Source organism: Corvus cornix, chromosome 2 (genome assembly GCF_000738735.6).
Source record: "Corvus cornix cornix isolate S_Up_H32 chromosome 2, ASM73873v5, whole genome shotgun sequence".
In the NCBI taxonomy this organism is placed as follows: Eukaryota; Metazoa; Chordata; class Aves; order Passeriformes; family Corvidae; genus Corvus; species Corvus cornix.
Genome location: NC_046333.1, coordinates 55880955 through 55902952, shown reverse-complemented (window position 1 = coordinate 55902952; position 21998 = coordinate 55880955). Strand labels below are relative to the sequence as shown.

The following is a 21998-nucleotide window of genomic DNA, read 5'->3' as shown; positions in this document are numbered from 1 at the left end:
ACGCCGAGAAATGGAAGCGTGCGCAGGTGCCAACGCGTAGCTTGTGTCACAACAGAGAAATCGTTGTTGAAGATGACAGGGCCGGCCTGTGTCAGTTTGCTTTTTTGACATGTAATTTTGAGCGCTGGACTGTGGTTCTGTAACATGGCTTTTTCTGGCAGCAAATGCTTTTGGTCCAAAGGAAGGCGAGGCTGTGGAGGTGTCAGGGGCATATTTGGCTGGGCACATAGTGAGTGTGTGCCAGAGCACTCGGTGTGTGTCTTTCAGCCCGCTGCTGTATGCCACTTGTACCAGTTGTCTGCACGATTATGTAGATCTAAGCCTACGTTTGGACCAGTACTTCTAAGGTTGAGACTCTTTTTAAGGAAGTGTATCAGCAGAATATTCCAGTCATTCACATATATCAAATACCTTTGAAAAGAAGCCTGTTTATCTGTGTGTCTAATTGGAGAACTTAAAAAATCACTTGTGTCACCCACTGCATCAGATATTCTAGATAGTTGTAGGAAAACATGGGAAAGTCAGAAACTTTTATTTTCTAAAACTATGCCCTCAGAGTTGTGATGCATATGCAGGAGACAGGGCTTAAAAATGAACACTGACATGGAAATGAAATTGCCAAAATAATGCTCTGTTCTGCTTCAGTAGAGGGGTACATGATTCGTTTTCAGCTTGACTAAAAGGAGTGCTGGGAAGCCTGCCCAGTGTGGAGATGATGTTGTCTGCAAATGATATAACTTAGGCAATTTTCAGGCCTTGGGAAGGTTACATTTACCATTTGCTAAGTGAAACCTTTTATTTCTTCTGGAGATAAGCCACTAGAACTGTATATTTTTGAGAGGACTTGGGGAAGATTTTGTGTGAAGTATGAGGAGCTGCAGCAGTTGCTTTGCTTGTTCCTTACCTTGAATTTGTGATGTGTAGAGGTGAGTCACCTTTGATGGTGGCAACTGCAAAGGGAGGATGTTTTGAAATGATGTGCAAAAAAATCTGAGAATCAAAACAAAAATGGAGAGGTTTTGCATCTTGGGAAGATGAAACAATTGTAAAATGATGTAGTTACCACCAAACTGATGTACAGCACTTTGTCAGTTTCAAAGAACAAATACAAACTTTCTCACCATAAATTAACATAGTACTTGCATAGGTCCTTTTAGAAATTCAGGTACCAAGGGCCAGAAAGGGGCTTGGGAAAAATACTGTTAACGTCAATCACAAGAGCAGGAGGGAAGTCTGCCTGAAACTCGTGACTCACAGGAACACCCAGAAGTCTCAAGGGAAGCTGCAGTCAGAACCATATCTGAAACTTGAATGTATAGATTCATTTCTGCCTAGGGAGCTGGTAGAAAATATGCTCAGCAGGATGTTCTGTGGTATTGCTTCATGAAATGGTGAGATGCTGTTTCAGGTTGTCAAGAGAAGTTATGGATGCCCCATCCCTGGAAGTTTTCAAGGCCAGGTTGGATGGGGCCCTGGGCAACCTGATCTAGTGGAAGGTGTCCCTACCCATGGCAGGGCTTGGAACTAGATGATCTCTAGATTCCTTCTAATGCAAACCTTTCTATGAAAATTGTGAATACATTTGATATTCAACAAACATACATGCTATTTGTGTGGCTATTTGTGCTTTAAGGAGTAATAATTATATAAAGCAGCTAATGTGGATTATGCAACCTTTTCAGTTCAGTTACGTATAGGAAAAGCCAGTCCTAGAGTATGGTAAGTACAAAAATATGCCATCAAGCAAAAATAATCTTGCTATAGACTAGATGACATTCATTTATTTGATTCCATTAAACCATTAAGTTAGTGGAACAAAGTATGCTATGGTTTTTGGACACATGCTCATTCTAAAATTTAAGATAACATCTGGACATTGAGAGGAGGATGCGAGTGAATTTTATAAAGAAAATGTTAGTGAACTGTACTGAAAAGGTACACATTCCAGCATAAAACTGGAAATGCTTAGATGTTTGAGGAGCATAATTTATATACCAATGGTCCTGCTGAAATGTTTCTAGAATGAGGTCTTAACCTTCCAGCTACATGTCAGAGTGTTAAGGGACCTGTAGATATCTATTCAACATCAGATAAAACTTGATTGCAAGGTACATAAAGCAATCAAACTTGACTGATTATTAAAATTCTTTTAAAGGGTCTAAGAAGTCCTCAGGAGAGCGTTAATGACCTCAGTCCTATTGAAAGCTTTCGGATTCCTACTAAGGTATGATACAACATCCCTTCCCTCCCACTCTCTTTGGGTTTAGTTTTTCATTTTATAATTAAATGACACTTAGTTGTGTCTCATGCAGCCAACTCACATTGGGAGGTATCTCAGTAGGAAGTAAGTGTATAATAGTTTGAGTCTGTGATAAAGTCTGTAGAGAAGCCAAATCAGAACTGCAAGGCTGGATATAACAGGTTTCCCAGAAAAGCTGTGGATGCCACATCCCTGGCCGTGTTCAAGGCCAGCTTGGATGGAGCTCTGAGCAACCTGGGTCTAGTGAAATGTGTCTGTGATGGGGGAGTTGGAACTAGATGATCTTTAAGGTCCCTTCCATCATTCTTTAATGATTCTTTGATGATTCTTTGGTGATTCTATGATACCTAGAAGAGGAAGTTGTCTGTGGAAGGACATAATACCTTTTTTGACTGAGATACCTTACTTTATTGGCATACCCTGATTGCCCAGGGAAACTGTAATTCTTTTTCAACCACTCTGTTATTGTTGTTTCCCAAGCTGGTAACAGTTTTGTTTAGCAGATTCTGTAACAAAAGGCTGAGGTAGGTATTTTGCATGCTTGAATTAAAGTGTGTTGGGTTAATGGTGAGTTGACTTCGAATTAGGTTATGTTTATTCTGATGATAATCAACTCATGTGCAATATACAGATATTATTTGACTTTGTAGCTTATCATGGTAAATAACACTGAAATTTTACTTTTTTTAATGCTTTTTGAATAGCTATAGAAGTGTGGCTTTGTTAGTTTGTGTGGGTTTCTATTTCCCCAGCAGTAGCTGAGTGCTCTTCAGGAGGGCATTAAGTGGTGGTGTGGCTGTGTTCTATGGATAAGCTTTGTTGTTCTCTCCATCAGGAGAGTTGTTTTCGAAGTATAATGTTTGTTTTGGTAGAGTGAGGGCTTTTTAATTAGTACTCTCTATACATACTGAACAAGGAAAGATCAAAAGGAGGTTCTGGGTATTTTGTATCAAAGATAAGGAATACCACAAACTTCTCTGTGGTACTGCCTTTCCTAGCTGGGGAAGGGGGAGGGAGGGGTGGGGCAGAAAAGCAAAGTTTATAGATATAGTTATACATTATATGATACGATTTTATATACATTAATTGTTATATAAAATACATAGAGATATATTATATTGCCGTATAAAATGTATATAGTTATATAATATATGTGTATGTCGTTATATTAAATATATACTGTTATAATATAGTATAATACATAACAATATAATATATACGTTAGGTTAGATACTAGAGAAAGGCTCTTCACCCAAGGGTGGCTGAGTACTGGAACAGCTCCCCAGAGTAAAGGTCACAGCACCAAGCCTGGCAGAGCTCAGGAAGTGTTTGGACAGTGCTCTCAGGCACATGGTGTGAATTTTGAGGATGGTCCTGTGCAGGGCCAGGAGTTAGATTTAATGATCCTTGTGGGTCCCTTCCAACTCTGTATATTCTGTGATTATAAGACAAATATAATCTATATCTTTGTATACAGATAAAATTAAAGGATTGTGTTTGCATGTGTGTATACAGATACATGTATAAATGCTTTACTACTTCTTTTATTTCACAGTGGTACAATGTTGCACTATACCTGCTGATTGAATCTGTTGAGCATGGCCCTCATCCTGGTATTTAGGATTAGCTTTTAACACAGGTGTTATCCACTTTCAGAATGGAGGGATATAAATCAGCAGCATATTTGTTTGTGTGTTTTTGGCTCATGACAAAGAGGGAGGCTGTGTCCAAATGAGTATAGCACAGACTTGGCCCCTGGAAATCTCTGGATAGAAGCGCACAGGCTGTTGCTGAACTTCAACTTTTAACTAGATTAGAAACTGTTTAATTTTTTTTTCTCTGTGTAGTATCAGTTAGCTTTTTTCAATGTCTTCACTTCTCAGTCTTTTATATGGTAGTGACTAGAATGCACAAGATGTTTGCTTCTACTCCTTACCAGTAATGCTTCATTCAACAGAGCAATATTGGTTTTGCTGCTACAGGCTACACAGCATACAAAGAGTGTGGGAGTGTGACACACTGGGAAATAGCTGGGTAGACATTTAAAACTTGCTGAACTACATTTCAGATGAGTCTGCAATGAGATGACTCTTCTGAAATATATTTCAAGGAATTGCCACAGGCTTCTAGACTGTAAACTCCTTTTTCCATAGAACAGAGAGACAAAATGATGCGAGAAGTGTGTGGATGCAAGCACTGTGTTTTATTTAGCAATGGCTTTGAGTACGCAAAGCTGTCAGACTTCTTTTTCCTTCTTTCTTTTCCTTCCCAGAAGCTGTCTTTCACTGATCTATTTAGGTGGCATTATGAGAGAGACCTGCTGCTGTGGGTTTCACTAATGGTAACCTGATGGGATAAAGTGTCTTTCCATGAAAGTATGATCCCAAAGTACTGGGAAAAAAAAGTACAATTGGTACCACAAGTGACACAAGTTTTAGGTAGGAGGTGAAGCCTCTTGTTGAATAAAACTTTGGAAAAATGAGTAGCCTGTGAAACAGTATCTTAGAAGGCTGTGTTGGCCCATTATTGCTTGGAGAGTTCCTGCTGCGGAATGTGTGGATTAACCTAGACATGTGGATTGAAGTGAGTACTGTGGGGTCCACCTTGCCAGTATGCTGCTCTACCTGGCCTCCTATGTATCTAATTGATTCAGTTTAGCAATGGCAAAGTTCTCTGCAGGGGTATTATCATGAGATTCCCTCTGTGGCAATTTTTTATAGGTTTTTTTATTCAGAATAGCACTTGGAATTGCTGAATTAACATAAAATGTTAAATGTGTTTTAATGCTTTTTTTTTTTTTAAGGAAGATACTTATATGGCAATAGCTAGAAAGGTTTTGAGGTGGAAAAATACCTTGAGGGATTTAATAGAACTTCTCTCTTTCCTTCTACAAAGTGTCTGAGTACAAATAGACAGAGCTAACCCGGCCCTTCGCCAAGACCCCTGAAACGATGAGCTTATTTCTATATAGTAAAATCGTTTTTGTGTATCTAATTGAAAGGATGAGGAAAATGAAAAGGAATCAGCAAATAAACTTTAGCTAGGAATTGTTGCCTCCTTTAGTGGTGACTCAGTAGATTGGCCTTCCCTATGTTGGTTACTTCAAACTACTGGAGCATGATGTGCTGAAAGCTGCCGGTTATCATGGCAAAAAGTCTGGTGTCAGATATTGTAATTCATGTGGCAGCTAAAATTTATCCCGGAGAGTTGTTCTAACTAGACTGCTTTTCTAGAAGAAAATGAACAAGGTAAAGAAAAACCTTAAATATTTAATAAATATTTAATAAATATTTAATAAATATTTTCCTGGGTAGTGTTTTAGCAAGAAACACTGAGACAGGACAGGATAAAACGGTTTCTTAGTAATTTTCCTAGTCACTTCAACATCAAATCCAGAATATATGTCCATAATGGCTTTCTTAATGCATTTTTAGCAGATGTAAATCACGACTGACCTATCGCACTGAGATATTATTTCACCAATATGACAAGATATCAGTAGTCCAGAATTTCAAATGATCCTAGGCATTTCTTCTCTGGTTAGTTTTTTTTCTTTTTTACTTTCAGGAAACAGCCATGCAGGAACTTGTAGGCAAATATCAGATGATAAATTCAGTTATTCCATTTGCAATGGTTCAGTGGACCCTGTTGCCTCTCTTGGATAATTTTTAATTTTAGTTTCATATAGCTAAAACTCAATGTACTGTAAGATGTGAAACTAATTTACAGAAGGATGTACAATATAAAGCTACCATTTGTTAAGCAGTCTAGAGGGAAATATTTTTTTTTCTGTTTTAAAGGGCAGGAATGCATATGGCTAGTTAATAGCTCCATTGCTTTTTAAATTAAATTAATGAAAGAGCAGCATGCCATTGAATCTGAATGTGTGCATCCTCGGCCAATGCATGCACCCTCATGTGGGAAACCGCAAAACCATACGTTAAAAAATTGAAACAGACTCTGAAGGGACTATTTTTCAAAAATCTTTTTGCTCTCATCCCTAACCAGCCCTCCTCTCCTCTGTTCCTCATGATCACAATAAAATGTGAGGTGGAAAGGTGTCACTGCTGGTGAGCTGGGTGGCTGGAGCTGACAGGACAGTCCTGCCTGCCTGGAGTCCTGTGTGTCTCTTTGGTCCCGGTGTGGAGCTGCAGGCTCTTCCCTGCCAGCTTCCTGCGAACTTGTGTTGGCACCTTCTGTCGCCAGTGGTACGGAGCTGACCCAGCCTTTGGCCCGGTCTCAGCAGGGCCACGTTGTGGCTCTGGTGCTGGGGACGTGTGCTCGCTTGAGAGCGGGGCCACATCCAAACGTGCCTTTGAAGAGTTTGTCTAAAGAACTGCATCAGTTTCCTTTGATATTGTTATTTATTTTTGTTATATATGTAGTTATACAGATATATAACGATATAACTATTATTTCCTTCTTTCTCTCGGTCTGTCGGTGCAGTCCATGCCCTTCCTCTGGCTGCGGGTGGGTTGCTGCGCTCATTGCGTTGGTGGCAGTGACTGCATCAGGCGTTTCAGACGGAGGTCGGAGGCGCCTGGAACTTCACGGGGAGGGAGAAGGTGGCTGCTCGAGGCTTTTCTCCGGTTCCCGGCTGCTTCCTCGATGGTTTTTCTCCCGTTCCTTGCTGCCCCATGGCGGCACGGAGCCTCCCGGCTGCGGGCTGGCCCGCGGCCCAGCGGGGGGCGCCCGAGCACGGCCTGAGGCCTTCCTTCGGCGTCGCTAGCGGGTGCTCGGGGACGCTAAATACGCTTGAAACCCGTTTTCCTCTGTGTCAGAGCCATTGCTTTTTATTTCCTCACCGCCCCGCCTTTATTTTTTTCCCCTTTTTTTCCCCCTCTTTTATTTTCTTGTGAGAGGTATTTCAGAGGAGCAGCAGCTCCTCTGATGTTCTTGCAAACCGTCCACTTGTGACCCCTTGGCTGCCTCTAACTGCATAGAGAAACAGCCCCTTGCTGTGTATTGTAAGTGTCGCTTTGCCTCGGAACGCGTACACATTGACCTTACCTCGGCTGACATGCGAAATAAGCAAGTCAGTGGTTGTTCAGTCATTTAATCTAAAATCGGATACCACTAGCTGGTGAAATAAACCTTTGACCTCTTTGTGGTGAAAATACCAGCGCCTTGCCTCGCAGTAACAACTCAGCGCTGTTGGGAGGCTCAGGGTCATTATGGGGCTCTTCAATCTGCTGGATTGCTTCACCACAGTTTGATTTCATTATCAAGCAATTTGATCCGTGTAATTTTTTTTTTGATGAAAGAATATTCTAACACTTCTCCCTTTCGAGTCTTTGATAAAGGATTTTTCATTCTTTTTGAGGGAACAGCATCCAGGGGAGGGCCAGTATTAGTTGCAATGTGCAGTGCAGCAGGGGAATAGGAGGTTCAGGCTGAGTCCTTGGATTGCTTCAACCACCAGAAGCATCTGGATTGTTGCAGAGACCTTGCAGAGGAGATAGTGACAGCAAGGATGGGGATGCTTATCTCTTGAATATTAGCTTTCAGAAAGCTGACAACACATCTCTGCTTAGACCGCTGTGCTAAAATCTGAGAGCTGTTAATCTTGTTCAAAGAAGGCAGGTCTGTTCTGGTTTTACCTGTAGAAATTCGAGTGTTTAATGGCATGACTTGTATTTCAGTGAATTGTGAGGGCTGAGCTGAAAAGTTATGCATTTGTAGTGACACTATCTACTTGTCACTTACAAAGAGGGTTCTTCTGTTTTTTAAAGTTCAAGTTTTATTAGCTTTGTTTTTTGCAATTTTTTTCTCCTTCTGGAGAAATAGTCTGCCAGTTTATTTTTAGTTTATTATGAGAATTTCTAAAGTTAAGGAGGAAAAAACTGTGGACTCAACATGCACTTGGTGCTGTAAATGTATCGAGGAAGAAGTGTTTAAGTGGGCTGCAACATTGAAGTCTACACTATGTTTTTTGAAAAGTTTTTAATGTCTTTCTCTCCCTAATGGGAAGTACAAGCCACAGTGTACTGATCTTTCTGGTTTTTTGCCATTGCTTCTTGTGCTAATGTTGGAAGTAGCTTTTGAAAGATGCTTGTTTTGTTGAAACATTGTTCTTTCTAGGATGTAATGTTGTTACATTTTGGAAGTTCTTTTTTGTTTTGTGCAGGAGGAGCTCAGAGAGCTGCATGAAGAACCAACTGATCCTCAGGCACAACAGGAAATAATTAACAGCATTGAAGAAGTTTATTTTTCCAATGACTCCTTTGATATTGTGAAGTATGAGTTAGAGGTAAGCTGTCATCTTAAAAGAAAAAATGGCAGCTTAACAAAAATGAAGACCTAAAGTATGCTTGTTTTAATGAGCCGTTTTTTGTTTCTTAGATCTTGCATTAATACCACACTGTATTCCCCTACATCATCTTGTAGTTGTACGGAGCTTCTAGCATAGAGTATTGGTGTATATATATATAGTATATCATCTCTTCTTTTAATGTGGTAGAATTAATATCAGATGTGCTAACGGGCATTTCATAATTTAAACTATAGTGAAAAAGTCAAGAGAACTGAGGAAAAAATCTGTTCTATATTTTGTGTATTTTTTTAGCAAACTGCCTGAGACTAATTTCTGTGATTGGGTGGTTGTGTGTATACATATATGGGATAAAATAAAGTAACTTTGAGGTAATGACATTATTTAATGAGGCAATTATGATCATATGTTGTATAACAACACTAATTGATTTCAGTATCCATCATTTGAAAAAATGGATTAATTCTGTAAATTAGATTGCAGAAGCCATAAGAATGTTTCTTTAATGAAACTGATTGCCTAGCTTATACATTGAGTGAGTTAACATTCTTTAATTTATCACTGATTTTAATTTATTGTTTAAATGCAGAGGCTTCCTCCGGTACTTAGTCTTCAAGAACTGGAAGAGTACAGAGACAAACTAAAACAACAGCAAGCTGCTGTAAGTAAAGTTTTTACTCCATACTCTCACACAATTTGTTGTCTTGTCTGTAAGTCTAGCAAGAAGTGTAACTGAAAAAGTTTTGATTTCTTAAATGCATTAGATATTAAGTAGTTTTTTTAATATTATGTTGTGTGCCTTTATAGTGGAAAATCATCACCAAATCATATAATCATATGAAATCATGGAAGTAAATCTTAGTGTTAAGTATTGTAACAAGGAGCAAATGTGCTATTTCTTTAGAAACTTGACTTTTTGAATGTTTATCTTGCAGTGTTCAACACGGTGCTGAATAGTTCAGTAGTATTTCTTTGAGGGATTTCTGGCAATGTAAGACATAAAATGTTTTAAATACTCTCTCTTTGAAGATGCTATTTTCTCTTACATTTCATTTGCCAATATGTTAATTGTTTACAAGGGTTTTTAGTGAACATTGATACACAGTTACTATGTAATAAACCAAATGAAATGTAACGAGTAGTCACTATGAGGAATGAAGAGAAATCGGAGTTGCAGCTTTTGAAAGGTGCTTGTTACATTGCAGACTTTAAAATTTTCTATTCATGTATTAATTGTTGTTCCATTGCTCTTTTGAGATGAATAACATGATACGGGAAACAAATCTATTAACTGTGGAATTTGGAGAGTATCTGCAAGTAAAATAGAAGTAATAATCCTAATTCATGTCTTTAAATAAATGAAATGAGTTCAACCCAGAATGTTGCATTGTTAACAATACATAGAAAGCAAGTGCCTTCTGCCTTAGACTGCTTTCCCCATAATATACCTATGAAGTTTTGTGGAAGATTAATGAGAAGCTGAGGAAATGAATACTCCATGTTTCTCACCAAGATTTATAAGGAAAGAAGTTGGAAGTGAGTGAGAGGTAGTAGTTTTTTTGTGTTTGTTTGTGTGGTGTTGGTGATGTTTTTTTAAGTTTAAGAGGACATCTGCCGGTCACCTTGTTTTGCAAGGAAGTGCTCTCAAGACTGAGACGACTTCCCTGAGATATGCTACATAATCCCAATACGTGTTATCAATGTCATGGCCGTTTTTGCTTGCAGAACGGAAACTGGCTGCCACTGGAGGAGCAGTTTCAGGGCATGGCTGCAAACATTTGAACTGGAAAGTGCGTGCAGCTAATGAATAATAGGGGAGAGAACTGAGCACAAGGTTTCCAGTAAATGTGACCAGATGTGTCTTTCTTTTAGAATAAAAACAGGTAAAAACTCTCAAAGCCAAAACTCTTGACAAGAAACATGTGCCTGGTTCTTCCCTCACCATCCCCCCCAGTCAGGATTGGTCCTTGGTTGTTTCTTTCTTAATCTCACCAAAATGTGTTTCTGGTAAGGGAGGAATTATTTCCTCCTTGGGCATGTGCCAAGGTGCTAAAATTTATGATATGCTGTATTTCATATTCTTATGTCATATTTTCAGGTAGAGTGTGAGAGACTGTTGCATATTTTGTTCTTCTGTCTCAGTTATTATCCATTTATCTTGTGATGGATCATTTAGAAAACTGTCTGCCATAAAGGACATTAGTGTCTTTCTTGGAAGACAAAACTGCAGGATGTTATATGTTGTTATTTCAGTCCTAAAAATATTTTGATGGTGAATAGATTATTAGATAGGGGATTCAAGAAGCCTGTTGACATATCACACAGTACCTCTCTTTCTGCAAAAAACTAAATACTGCCTTTTTCGCTTCAGTGTCTGTATCTACAGCTGGCATAGGGATTTACAATAGTAGTTTGGAGATAACAGCAACTTCTAAATTTCTCGAATGCAAAGCACTTATATGAGCATGAATTACAGGTACTAGAGCTCTGATCTTCCACTTCTTGCTGACTTTTACCATCTGTTTTTGCCCAGCTGATCTTGGTCATCCCTTCGTTTTCAGGGTCACTATAGACTTCTTATTTTCTGTAGTTTGCTCATTAGTTTTCCATTCCACTGGAAGGATCCCAACTTGCTCAAACTTTTTTAAATGTATGTATCATGACAACTTTAATTTGTAATTGTCTTGGTACAGACTATTTGGATTAGAAAGGCTTTTTAGTTGTATGTCTGCTAGACTTCATTTTAATTAGTAATCTAATATCCTTAGCTATATTGTTTTTTCTTTTTCATCAGGAGATGAAATATTTTTTACTGATGTGATTAGGAAAGAGAAAATATGTTGTCTCTTCAGCAAATGTTGTTGGCAGGCATTGATAACCACAGTCACCTTCAGTGCTGGCTAGCAGTTGCAATTCAGGATTCCAAGACTTAGCACAATTGTATGGAAGATGCCAAAAGGGGTGTGACAGTTTGGAGATGACTGAAGTAATTTGGGATAATATTGCTCATCTGAAAAAATATTTGAGAGAATAGCTTGGAAGCTCAGAAAGAAAAGTAGCATCACTAAGGGAAAGGAAAAAAGTGGCTGTGGCAAGTGCTTGACAGTGTTGAGGTTGTTATTAGTTAAGGGTAACTGAGGACTTGCAAAACAAAAAGAGTGTAAGAACTGAAAATGAAATATATCTTTTATTCACGTGTACTGCTTGAACATTGTTTAACAGTGAAGAATCAAACAGTTAAGTTTGTACTAGAGCATTGAATAACTAGCAGATATATCCATGTCCTAAAGTTTTTTATAGGTACAGGACTAGAATGAAGAATATGTTGAAAAAAAGAAAGTGAAAATTTCACAGTGCATAGACTGTGGAGTGAACAAAATTTCTTAAGAGCCACAAGGTCATGTAGGCTTGTGTAGCATTTGGCCTGATAGTATCCTATCCTGACCCCACCTCCCTCTGGAGTGGTTCTTTTGCTGTCCTGCAGAGGAAAGCTGTAGTAGTTATAGAACACCTATGAGGTTAAGAACAACTGAAAAGTTTTAAAATTGCTTTGTTATTCTGGCCTGCTTTTGCTAGGGAAGGAGGAAAGCGTAGCTGGTTATATGCTCCTTGTCAAGATTGCCAGCCGATGACATCAGAATATTTTGAAGACCATTTATGTGCAAGTGCTCTTCCAGAGGATGGGAATGGAGCTGGTGGAGCCAATATGAGTTTGTTACAGAAATGCTGATTGAAGAGCTCAACTTTGTGCTATGTTTGACTAAATAGTCAAGTTTAGAAAAACCTCTCTGTTTCTCTTTGCCAGTAGTGCATTGTGGGCTGGCTGTCATAGCCAGTTTTATTTTATTTTCATTTCTGGGAGTATTGTACCCCCAAAAGAATATAGAGCAATACCGATAATTCCTTTGTTATGTTTGAAACTGTTTCTTAAGTATTTTTAGTCCCTGCTGAAAAACAAAACTAGATACACTATTCTCAAGCTTGCATTTATAAGACTGGTAGTGTTGGTTTTCTTTTTAAGCTTCTGTGTTTGTGCAGAAGAGATTGATTAAGGTGGCAATGCCCAGTTTTTAAGTTCAATACAGACAGCAGATTTCAGGAGCATTCTACTTAGAATTCTACTCAGAGCAATGGAGAAAATTTTAAAATATACATATTCTGTGTTCTAAAGAAAGGGTATAATGTGTAGAGGGTGAATATTAATTTTGACATAGTTTTAATTTAATGCAGTATCAGTCTGAAAGGTAGGTGTCCTCATGGCTCTCTTAGATCTCCACGTGTTGTGGTTTAACTCTAGATGGCAATGGAGTATCACTCAGTCTCTCACTCACTTCCCCACGGGGGGGAGGGGGGGGTGAGAATGGGAGGAGTAAAAGTGAAAAAGCTCATGGGTTGACATAAAGGTAGATAATGCAAAAGAAATAGCTGAAAAATAGGTGAAACGTAAGCAAGTGAAGCAAAACAAGGAATTAATTCACTGCTTTTCATGAGCAGGCAGCTGTTAAGCCTTCTCCAGGAGAGCAGGGCTCTATTGTATAGCAGTAATTTGTGAAGACAAATGCCATCACTCTGAGCATTATTCCCTTTCCTTCTTCTCCCCCCGGCTGTATATGCTGAGCATGACACCATATGTTTGGGGTATCCCATGGGTCAGTTGGGGTCAGCTGTCTCAGCTGTGTCCCCTCTCAGTAGTTTGTGCATCCCCAGCCCACTTGCAGGCGAGGTGGTTCGAGGAGTAGAAAAGGCATTGATCCTCTGCAGGCGCTGCTCAACTGAAACACCTCTGTGTTATCAAAACTGGTTTCAGCCCAAGTCCAAAACAGCCCCATACCAGGTTCTTTGGAGAAAATTAACTACCCCAGCCCAAGCCAGCACACCATGCTGTATGATTAACTTAAATTTGTACTCTAGCAATAGCATGAGCAGAATGTAAACATTTGCAGTGTCCCAAATTATTTCTATTTGCTATTCTAGCATATTGCTCAACAAGCAGAGAGTTAAGTGAGTAGTCTAAAAATGCCCACTAATCCCTAGATGGAATTGTGAACATTTTTCTTATCTTGGCTCTAAGGAAAGCTGATCATAATTTTTATGATTTTTTTAAATGTGTTGTGGAATATTTATTAATACATTTGAAAAATGCAGAATTTAATGATAATCACAAACGTGTAGAACTTTAGTATGGGGATAGCCTACTTAATTGAGATTGCTATGTATCACATGGAATATTCTTCTTTTTAAGGTATCTAAGAAAGTTGCAGATTTAATCCTTGAAAAACAGCCTGCATATGTTGAGGTAAGATAACTAACAGTTACTTTTCAAGAATAAACTGCTCAATTTTGTGCTGTTATAATGCTGCAGTTGTGTTGTTATGGTAGTACTATTTGTAGTAGGGATGCTAGTGCCTGGTTGGAACCAGCTATTTTTGTATGCTAAAGCTCTATCTCTGTAGTGGAAACCAAGGGTGTATTGAGTTGAAGGTCCTTAACATGATAAAGGTTTTGGCATATGCTCATTTTAAGAAGGCTTTCTGAAGACTTGAATTCATAGGCTTGGCTAATACCTATAATGGACTTGGAACAGGAGCTGCTTTAGTGCCTGTGCTTAGGAGTGGTTTCACATCTTAGTCCATAAGAGAAAGCAGCAGTGACCTTTCGTAAGATCACTTAACTGCCACTAATCTCAGGCAGTTGTGAGAGTCACAGAATCACAGAATGTGTTGTGTTGGAAGGGACCCACTAGGATCATCCAAGCCCAGCTCCTGGCCCTGCACAGAACTGTCCCCAAGAGTCACACCATGTGCCTGAGAGCATTGTCCAAATGCTTCCTGAACTCTGCCAGGCTTGGTGCTGTGACCACTTCCCTGGGGAGCCTGTTTTAGTGCCCAACCACCCTGTGGGTGACGAACCTTTTACTGATACCCAACCTAAACCTCCCCTGCTACAACTTCAGGCCATTCCCTTGGGTCCTGTCACTGTGCCCCACAGAGAAGAGATCAGTGCCTGCCCTCCTCCTCCCCCTCATGATGAAGTTGTAGGCTGCAGTGAGGTCTCTCCTCAGTCTCCTCTGGGCTAAAAAGACCAAGTGACCTCAGCCACTCCTCATACAGTTTCCCCACAAGGCTCTTCACCATCTTCATTGCCCTCCTTTGGATGCTCTTTAACTTCTTAATGTCTTTCTCATATTGTGGCTCCCAAAACTGCCCCCAGCACTCGAGGTGAGGCTGCCCCAGTGCAGAGCAGAGCTGGACAATCCCCTCCCTTGCCCGACTGGTGATGCTGTGCCTGATGCCCCCCAGGACACGGGTGGCCCTCCTGGCTGCCAGGGCACTGCTGACTCACGTTCAACTTGCCATCGACCAGGACTCCCAGGTCCCTTTCCACAAGGCTGCTTTCCAGCCTCTCATTCCCCAGTCTGTCTCTACATCCAGGGTTGCTCCCTCCTAGGTGCAGAATCTGGTGCTTTCTCTTGTTGAACTTCATCCTGTTTGTGATTGCCCAGTCCTCTATGGTCTCTCTGCAGGGCCTCCCTGCCTTCAAGGGAGTCAGCAGCTCCTCCCAATTTTGCGTTGTCTGCAAACTTGCTGACTATCCCTTCCAGTCCTGTGTCCAAGTCATTAATGAAGGCGTGGAAGAGCCGAGGGCCTAAGATGGAGCCCTGCGGAACCCCGCTAGTGACAGGACACCAGCCTGATGTCCCCCCATTGCCTAAACCCTTTGTGCCTGAACTGTGAGCCTGTTGCTCACCCATCACGTGATGTGTTTATCCAGCTGTGTGCTGGATATTTTTTCTGGAAGGATACTATGAGACAGTATTGAAAGCTTTGCTGAAATCCAAAAAGGTTACATCAACTGGCTTCCCTTGATCAACTGGGTGAATTACCTTGTCATAAAAGGAAATCAGGTTTGACAAGCAGGATTTTGCTCTCATGAAGCCATGCTGGCTGTGACCAGTAACTGCGTTGTCTTTCAGGTGTTTTTCAATACCTCCCAGAATAATCTCCATAACTTTACCAGGCACTGAAGTGAGACTGACAGGCCCATAGTTTTTGGGGTTCTCCTTGTCCTTCTTGAAAATTGGGACAATGTTTGTCAGCTTCCAGTCAGCTGGGACCTCTCTGGATTCCCGGGACTGCTCAAAAATCATTGAGAGAGGTTTTACAATGACTTCAGCCAGCTCTTTGAGGATTCTTGAATGAATCCCATCAGGCCAAATAGATTTGTAGAGATCCAGCTGGAGCAGATCCTACAAAATTTGAGGGTTGACTAGGAGTTGATCATTCTTGCTGTCGTGATCCTCCGACTCAGACCCCTTTGATCTGTCATCCATGTTGAAGATGAAAATGAATAGAGTCTCAACATGTCAAAGATCTCCAAGAGCAAAACAAAGCAAAACTGGTTTAGCTGCTTGCTGTAGAGTATTTGCATGGCTTCTCTTCTTTCTCCCAAAATGTATTTGCAACAGGTGTTGTAACAGTTCTCTAAGGGAAGGTGCTTTTTTTCCTACTCATTTTGTCTTCATACTGTCCCTATAACATTTGGTCAGGACTTCCTGATTTTATCTTATCTGATCATTACATGAAACGACATGGAGAATTCTGCAAAGTGAAAATGGTGATTAAAGTTAGTCCGAGAATGATCATGTGGTGAATACTTTTGTTGGTACAGCACCATGTGTCACCACTGTTAAACTGGTGATTATGGCAGTTCTCATTTTGGGCAAGAAGCTGGAGAGAGTGTGGAAGAAAAAAGATGGCTTTCTGGCTATTAACCTGTGGTAGATATCAAGGAGCTGCAAATATTTTCCTCTTTTATTCAGAGGTCACAATGTCCTCTTCTGTTCTCTTGTTCTTATGGCCAGCTCAACCAGCCTTAGAGAAGTTGCCATCTGTGTTCTGGCACATTGCCTGGTAAAAGGAGTGCTGCTGTTTAAAGAAAAATGGAGGGGGGAGAAGTTACCGTTGCTTGCGTCATATCCTGCAATAGCAGGTGGAAGAAAAAGGCTGTAACAGTAATGTTGTTTCAGTTTTAGTTAAAGGAGTCAAGTGGGAGGCTATTGCAGAAGGAGGCTGCTAAGTGCTCAACTCTGGTTGAGTCTTCACAAGATAGTGGAGAAGGGGCAGAAAGGGTAATTGTATGGTATAAAAATCTTCTGGTATTTTTTCACTGTTGTGCAGGTTTGAAGTTGATGTTTTTGAGTGAGTGCTGCTTTTTTGGAATCCGGCAGCTTCTGTTTGAAAACCTCTCACTGCATAGTGGAACTGCGGCACATGTTCTTGCATTTTCCTGTGTAATGTTCAGTTTCATAATCTGAAGGTCGTGAGTTCGATCCTCACATGGGGCACCAGTTATGAATTTTCCTGTTTTTTGCTTTTCTCTTCTTTGCTTCTGTTTCACAAGTTCTTTTACTCAGAGTTTGAATTAAAATGCAGGAGACCGAGAATTCTTGTTCGGACTTAGTTGTTTATTATAGCTTATCTATAATACAGCTGCACGGGAGTATGCCTCCCAGGTAACAGGGTGGAAAATGGCCATGAGTTCTAACTTTCAAGGCTTTTTAAGGTCTAAATCAACCAATTATGAAATACCAAGTAACTTGTTTTTATTTATAATCCAATTACTAACTTTTCATGTCCTGCAGTGAGGGACTTTTGACCCAATAGCATAACCCCTAGATTTGTGAAGAAGAAGGAGAAAGGAGAAAGGAAGAAGAAGATCCACACCCAAATTCCTCCATATTGTAACCTAATATTACCTATATCCCCTAAATCTAATTTTTTACGTCTCTACATATTCCACCCAGTGATATAAGTTTTAATTACACAGCAACAACCTCAGTGTTATCACACAATTTAGGGAGCTTTTCCCAAGGTTTCGGGTCAAATACAGTGTACTTCTGAGGATCACTGTCTGTCAGCACTGAAAGGCTGAAATTCTCAGAACCCAGGGTTCCAACATTCTTACTGCAGCAACATCTTAGTGAGCCGCATCTGTTTTATACCTAGAAGTGCTTTCAGATGTTCCAAAGGGACAGTTAAAAATCCATTGTGCCAGTAAAAATCTTATAAAAACTTTTATTAAATGCATCTGTGGCTGATGTCAGTAATTCTTCAGTGTTACTTACGGGCACAGGCCTGCACAGAGTTATTCTTGTCAGGAGACTTATCGGAGATTTCTGGTGGGCATTATAGGACTCACTTTCCCACTGATTCATGAAATGAACCTCCTGATGTGCTTTGTGAACTTGTAATGGCAGCTCCAGTTCAGTGTTCAGCTACACTAACAGATCATTAGAAGAATCAAAAATGCAGCTGAACACATCTTCTGGACCCATTTTCACTGTGCAAAGTGTAGTTTAGGGATATCATGGTTTGAACCCCATGCCTAGTATGAAGTACTGGTCTACCATACACTCCTGTGGTCACAAGAGGCATGGCACAGACACGTCATAAGGGATTTACAGTTTTCTGTTCTTGGAGGAAAGACATGCTTTAGGAACACCCAGTGGGTGGAAGATTGTTTTTGAGAACAGAAAAACTGTATTTAGCCCTAAATGCTGGGCAGAGGACTCCCTCTTTGGGGATCTTTAGACTGCACTCTCTTCCCATTCCATCCAGTCATGTTTAAAGGAGAGATTTTACAGTCTTTGCAAGAGGCAAGACTGGAGTGGAGTTGCTCCTTACTGCATGCAATTCCTCATGAACAAGGGAACAATGGCTTTTTGAATAGCTCTGATATTTGATAAGTATGTTTTTAGAGAGAAGTAGGTATTGAGGAAAGTAATCTTTGAATTTGGTTTGTTAAGATATTTTGCATATCAGCAACTAAGCTGTCATTTTTACAAAAGCAACGTTGGTAACATAAAGGAGAAGGTTTTGGTGGAAGATGCAGCTTAATGATTTGGGGGCTGACCAGGAGCTGCTCTGAAACTGAACTGAACTTTGAACTTGTTTTTGCTTGTCATATTTTTAGAATTAGATTAGTTTTCAAAGTGAAAATTTCCCTTCTCATGGAAAGCACTTCATAAGTTTTGAAATTATGAGCAGAATTAAAAAAAAAAAAAAAAAAATATATATATATACAAAAAATCTTTTTTCCTGTAGCCTGGGGAAAGAATACACTTTTCTGCAGTGCTGTTCCTAACAAAAGAAATCCTAATACTTATATTAAACATTTATTTTTTTCAAGGAGTTGAGATTATGCTAGGCACTTCACTAGTCAAAATCAAGCTAAATTCAGGTCACCTCTGCTGAAGAGTTTTCAGCTGAAAGTCAACAGGATACAATTAACATTCATTATGATGTGACATCTATTAAGTTGGTAGAACACAAGTGCTTCTGAAAAAGAAAATGCTGTGTGAAACACAATATGCTTTTTTTGTTTTGCTGTTCTCTGGCATATTAATGCAAATTAAGCCCTGTGCTTCTATCCCTGAAGCTTTGATCATTATGTTGTAATACATTAATGGTACAGAAATTCTTAGGCTAAATGTGCAATATAAATGTAGAGGGTCCCACTGCAATGAAAACAGATTTCAAATATCTTCAAAAGAGAACTGTATTTTAAAATATCATTTATATTAATGTTACATTGCAGTGCTTAGTGTGATGAAACAAATAATATATAAAGTAACTTTACGAAGTCATTATAACATCTCAAGAGAAATCTACTAATCAGTCCTCACTGGTGTGTAACTTGTATGTTTGTTTAACCCGTTGTCTCTCTGTAGGAACTTGAACGTGTTACATCATTGCAGACTGGCCTTCAGTTAGCAGCGGTTATTTGCACAAATGGAAGAAGGTATCTTAAGTAACTGCAGAGATTGAAAGTGGGGAAGTATTTAAGAAGAAATCCGTAAACGCAGGATGTTTGCTTGCTGATATTTCCTGTTTATGTGCTGAATGCATTAACGGTAGTAGTTAGACATACTCAAACAATTGCAAACTCTTGCAGCTCTCACTCTTGCAATTGGGAGTTCTCTTTGAAACAGAAAGCTTTTGAGATACATCACTGGTCCACAGACAAATGCAGAAGGGAGGATGTACCTTCTTAGTAGTCTGTTGGTATAATCTTGTTATCTGAGTTTCCCTAACAATGCTGACAATTTCATTTCTACCATGTATTTTGTTGGACTTGTTAGAATTGATTAGAAGTAAGTTTTATTTTACGAATTGTTGAAGATTATGTTAATTTTTAACTTTCGCAGACACCTGAATATAGCAAAGGAAGGCTTCACACAAACTAGTTTGGGGCTACTTGCAAATCAGAGGAAACGACAGCTGCTTATTGGACTGCTAAAGTCTCTGAGAACAATAAAAACACTGGTATGTACAGTTGTTTTTGTTCAGTGACAAATATTTTTCTTAATTTCTGTGTAGTAATGACTGGATTTTTTTTTGGCTTTTTTTTGTTTATTTTAGCAAAGAACTGATGTGCGTTTGAGTGAGATGTTGGAGGTAAGTCCCTACCAGACTGGTATAATTTGAACCTATTCTAAGTTTACATTTGTCAGTCATCTTAATTTTGTCCGTTCCTTTCCTCTTGCAGACAGGGTGTCTGCATGGGATGAAATTATATTTTTATTCTTTTAAATTGAGAAAAGCTTCATATCGAATTAGAGAGCCCCGCTGCTGGGGGAGAGTATTTTTTATCAAAAACTCATTCCTGCCTTTAGATCTGGGCACTGAAGCTTGAATTACTTCAGTAAAAATGCTGTGGAGTCTTCACTTGTCCCTGCTCTCAACTTATACCTCTTTTCTTTAGCTTGATATTTAGGGAAAAAAAAAAAGATGAGATTTAGCTGTTTGTTGATATGCTGGGTCTGGATAAAGAATATCTATTGGTATATTCCTGTACAAATTTATAGATGGGCTCCCTGATTAGTATTTTATTTGTAAATGTAGTAGCCTTCTCTCCTTATTCATTGGATTGGCTTTTTAATTCAATTGTAGAAAACATTGCAGCATGCAGGCCATGACACTGAAAATTCTGATACTGTTATGTATACTGCCTAAACATGCAGTAGATACTGCACAGAGCAAAATAAGATCTTGTCTTAAGGTGATTAATTGTCTGAAAGACAGCCTCAGGATTTTATTGACAGCTATAGTACATGTAGTGTAACAATTTCAACTTGCTAGTTTGCCAAGTATTTACAGCTAATACTGGATGAAATGTCATGATGACAATCCTCAGTTATTAAATTTGGAAATTGAATCTTAATAGTTTTAGCTTAAAAGATTTTGTGAATTTAATTCCATTGAGTAAGTCACCTTGTGCCAGCAAACTTTCTTATTCTTTACCAAGCAAAACTACACCCATTTTCAGGTGGCATAAGTGCTGCTTTCTGCTCAGTAATCCCTGTACAATGATGAGCTTTTAATTTCTGTGCTGTATTTTGCTACACAGGAAATCAACTCTTCACTATCTACTGGCAGGAATTGTCCTGAGGAGGTGTGGGTGTTACATCTACACACAGACCCTAATGTCTGTTTATTGTAATTGGTCAGTGCTTTTTAAGGGCTGGAACTCAGTTTTTGGCTGAGTGCAGTTTTAGAGCTGTATTATTTTCTGTACTCAGAGGAGTTAATATAGGTTGGAATATGCAGGAGAGCTGTTAGCAGCCACTCACAGAAGAACATTTTGAAAGGGTTCTCAATTAAAAAAAGAACAAGAATGAAGCTACAGTATCTTACAGGGCTGAGCTGCATCTGGAATATATTAGTAACATATTTTATGCAAGCAGGCTTTCTGATTTGAGTTCTGTTAGACTTAATGGAGCAAGTACCAGGTTTCCAGTGGAGGAAGATGTAAAGAGCTGTAAACACAACCCTCATTTTAGACCAGTGTACTGTTCTGTTTTCATCTAATGGATAATGTATTTGGGTTTTTTTAATGTTTTTTTTTTTTTTTGCTAAATTTGATCTGCATTAGAACATTGCTGCTAAAACAAATTTCATTTCAGAAACTCTTCTATGATAATAGCTGAATATAAATTACCCTTGAATTTTTACTATTCAATCAATGACTGAAATTCCAGTAACAGCACTGCGTTTGAGCTCTCTAAAGCACGTAATATAACAGATGTAATTACGACAAAAAATGGAAGCTCTTAGCTATTAAAGAGGGTTTTCCTTCCTCCTTCCCTTTCTGGTCTCATGCCTAATAGAATAAAAAATAACACGTATATCTGAGGCAATGCCCATGTTTTGTTGGTAAGATCCTTGGGTTTTACATTTTTGTATGTTTTTGTTTTGTCCTGACATCATCGTATACTTCCTGATTGAGCTGTCTACCTGTTGGATATTCTTCTTACATATTAGGACAATGCGTCCATAGTGTGTTCTTTGTTTCCTGAGGCCTTCTGTGAGTCAGTTGTATTTAAGTTAATTTCTAATGAGCTATAGAATGTGTCAATTTAGATAGTGTTTATTTGGGTGTACTGTTGGGAGTGTCTTCCTTGTTTCC

General features: G+C 39.3%; 1 protein-coding gene across 3 annotated transcripts in view; it reads left to right on the top strand.

The window, feature by feature from the left end:
- VPS50 (VPS50 subunit of EARP/GARPII complex) overlaps positions 1 to 21998 on the top strand; it is an 84893-nt gene that overhangs the window by 326 nt on the left and 62569 nt on the right. For 2 of the 3 annotated variants that reach the window (XM_039548928.1, XM_039548926.1), the window contains exons 2-8: positions 2156 to 2224; positions 8388 to 8510; positions 9121 to 9192; positions 13774 to 13827; positions 19261 to 19331; positions 19738 to 19855; positions 19952 to 19987. In XM_039548928.1, the coding sequence (XP_039404862.1) occupies positions 2156 to 2224; positions 8388 to 8510; positions 9121 to 9192; positions 13774 to 13827; positions 19261 to 19331; positions 19738 to 19855; positions 19952 to 19987 (543 nt within the window). The remainder of the gene's footprint in view (positions 1 to 2155; positions 2225 to 8387; positions 8511 to 9120; positions 9193 to 13773; positions 13828 to 19260; positions 19332 to 19737; positions 19856 to 19951; positions 19988 to 21998) is intronic. The other variant, XM_039548927.1, reaches the window with a different exon arrangement.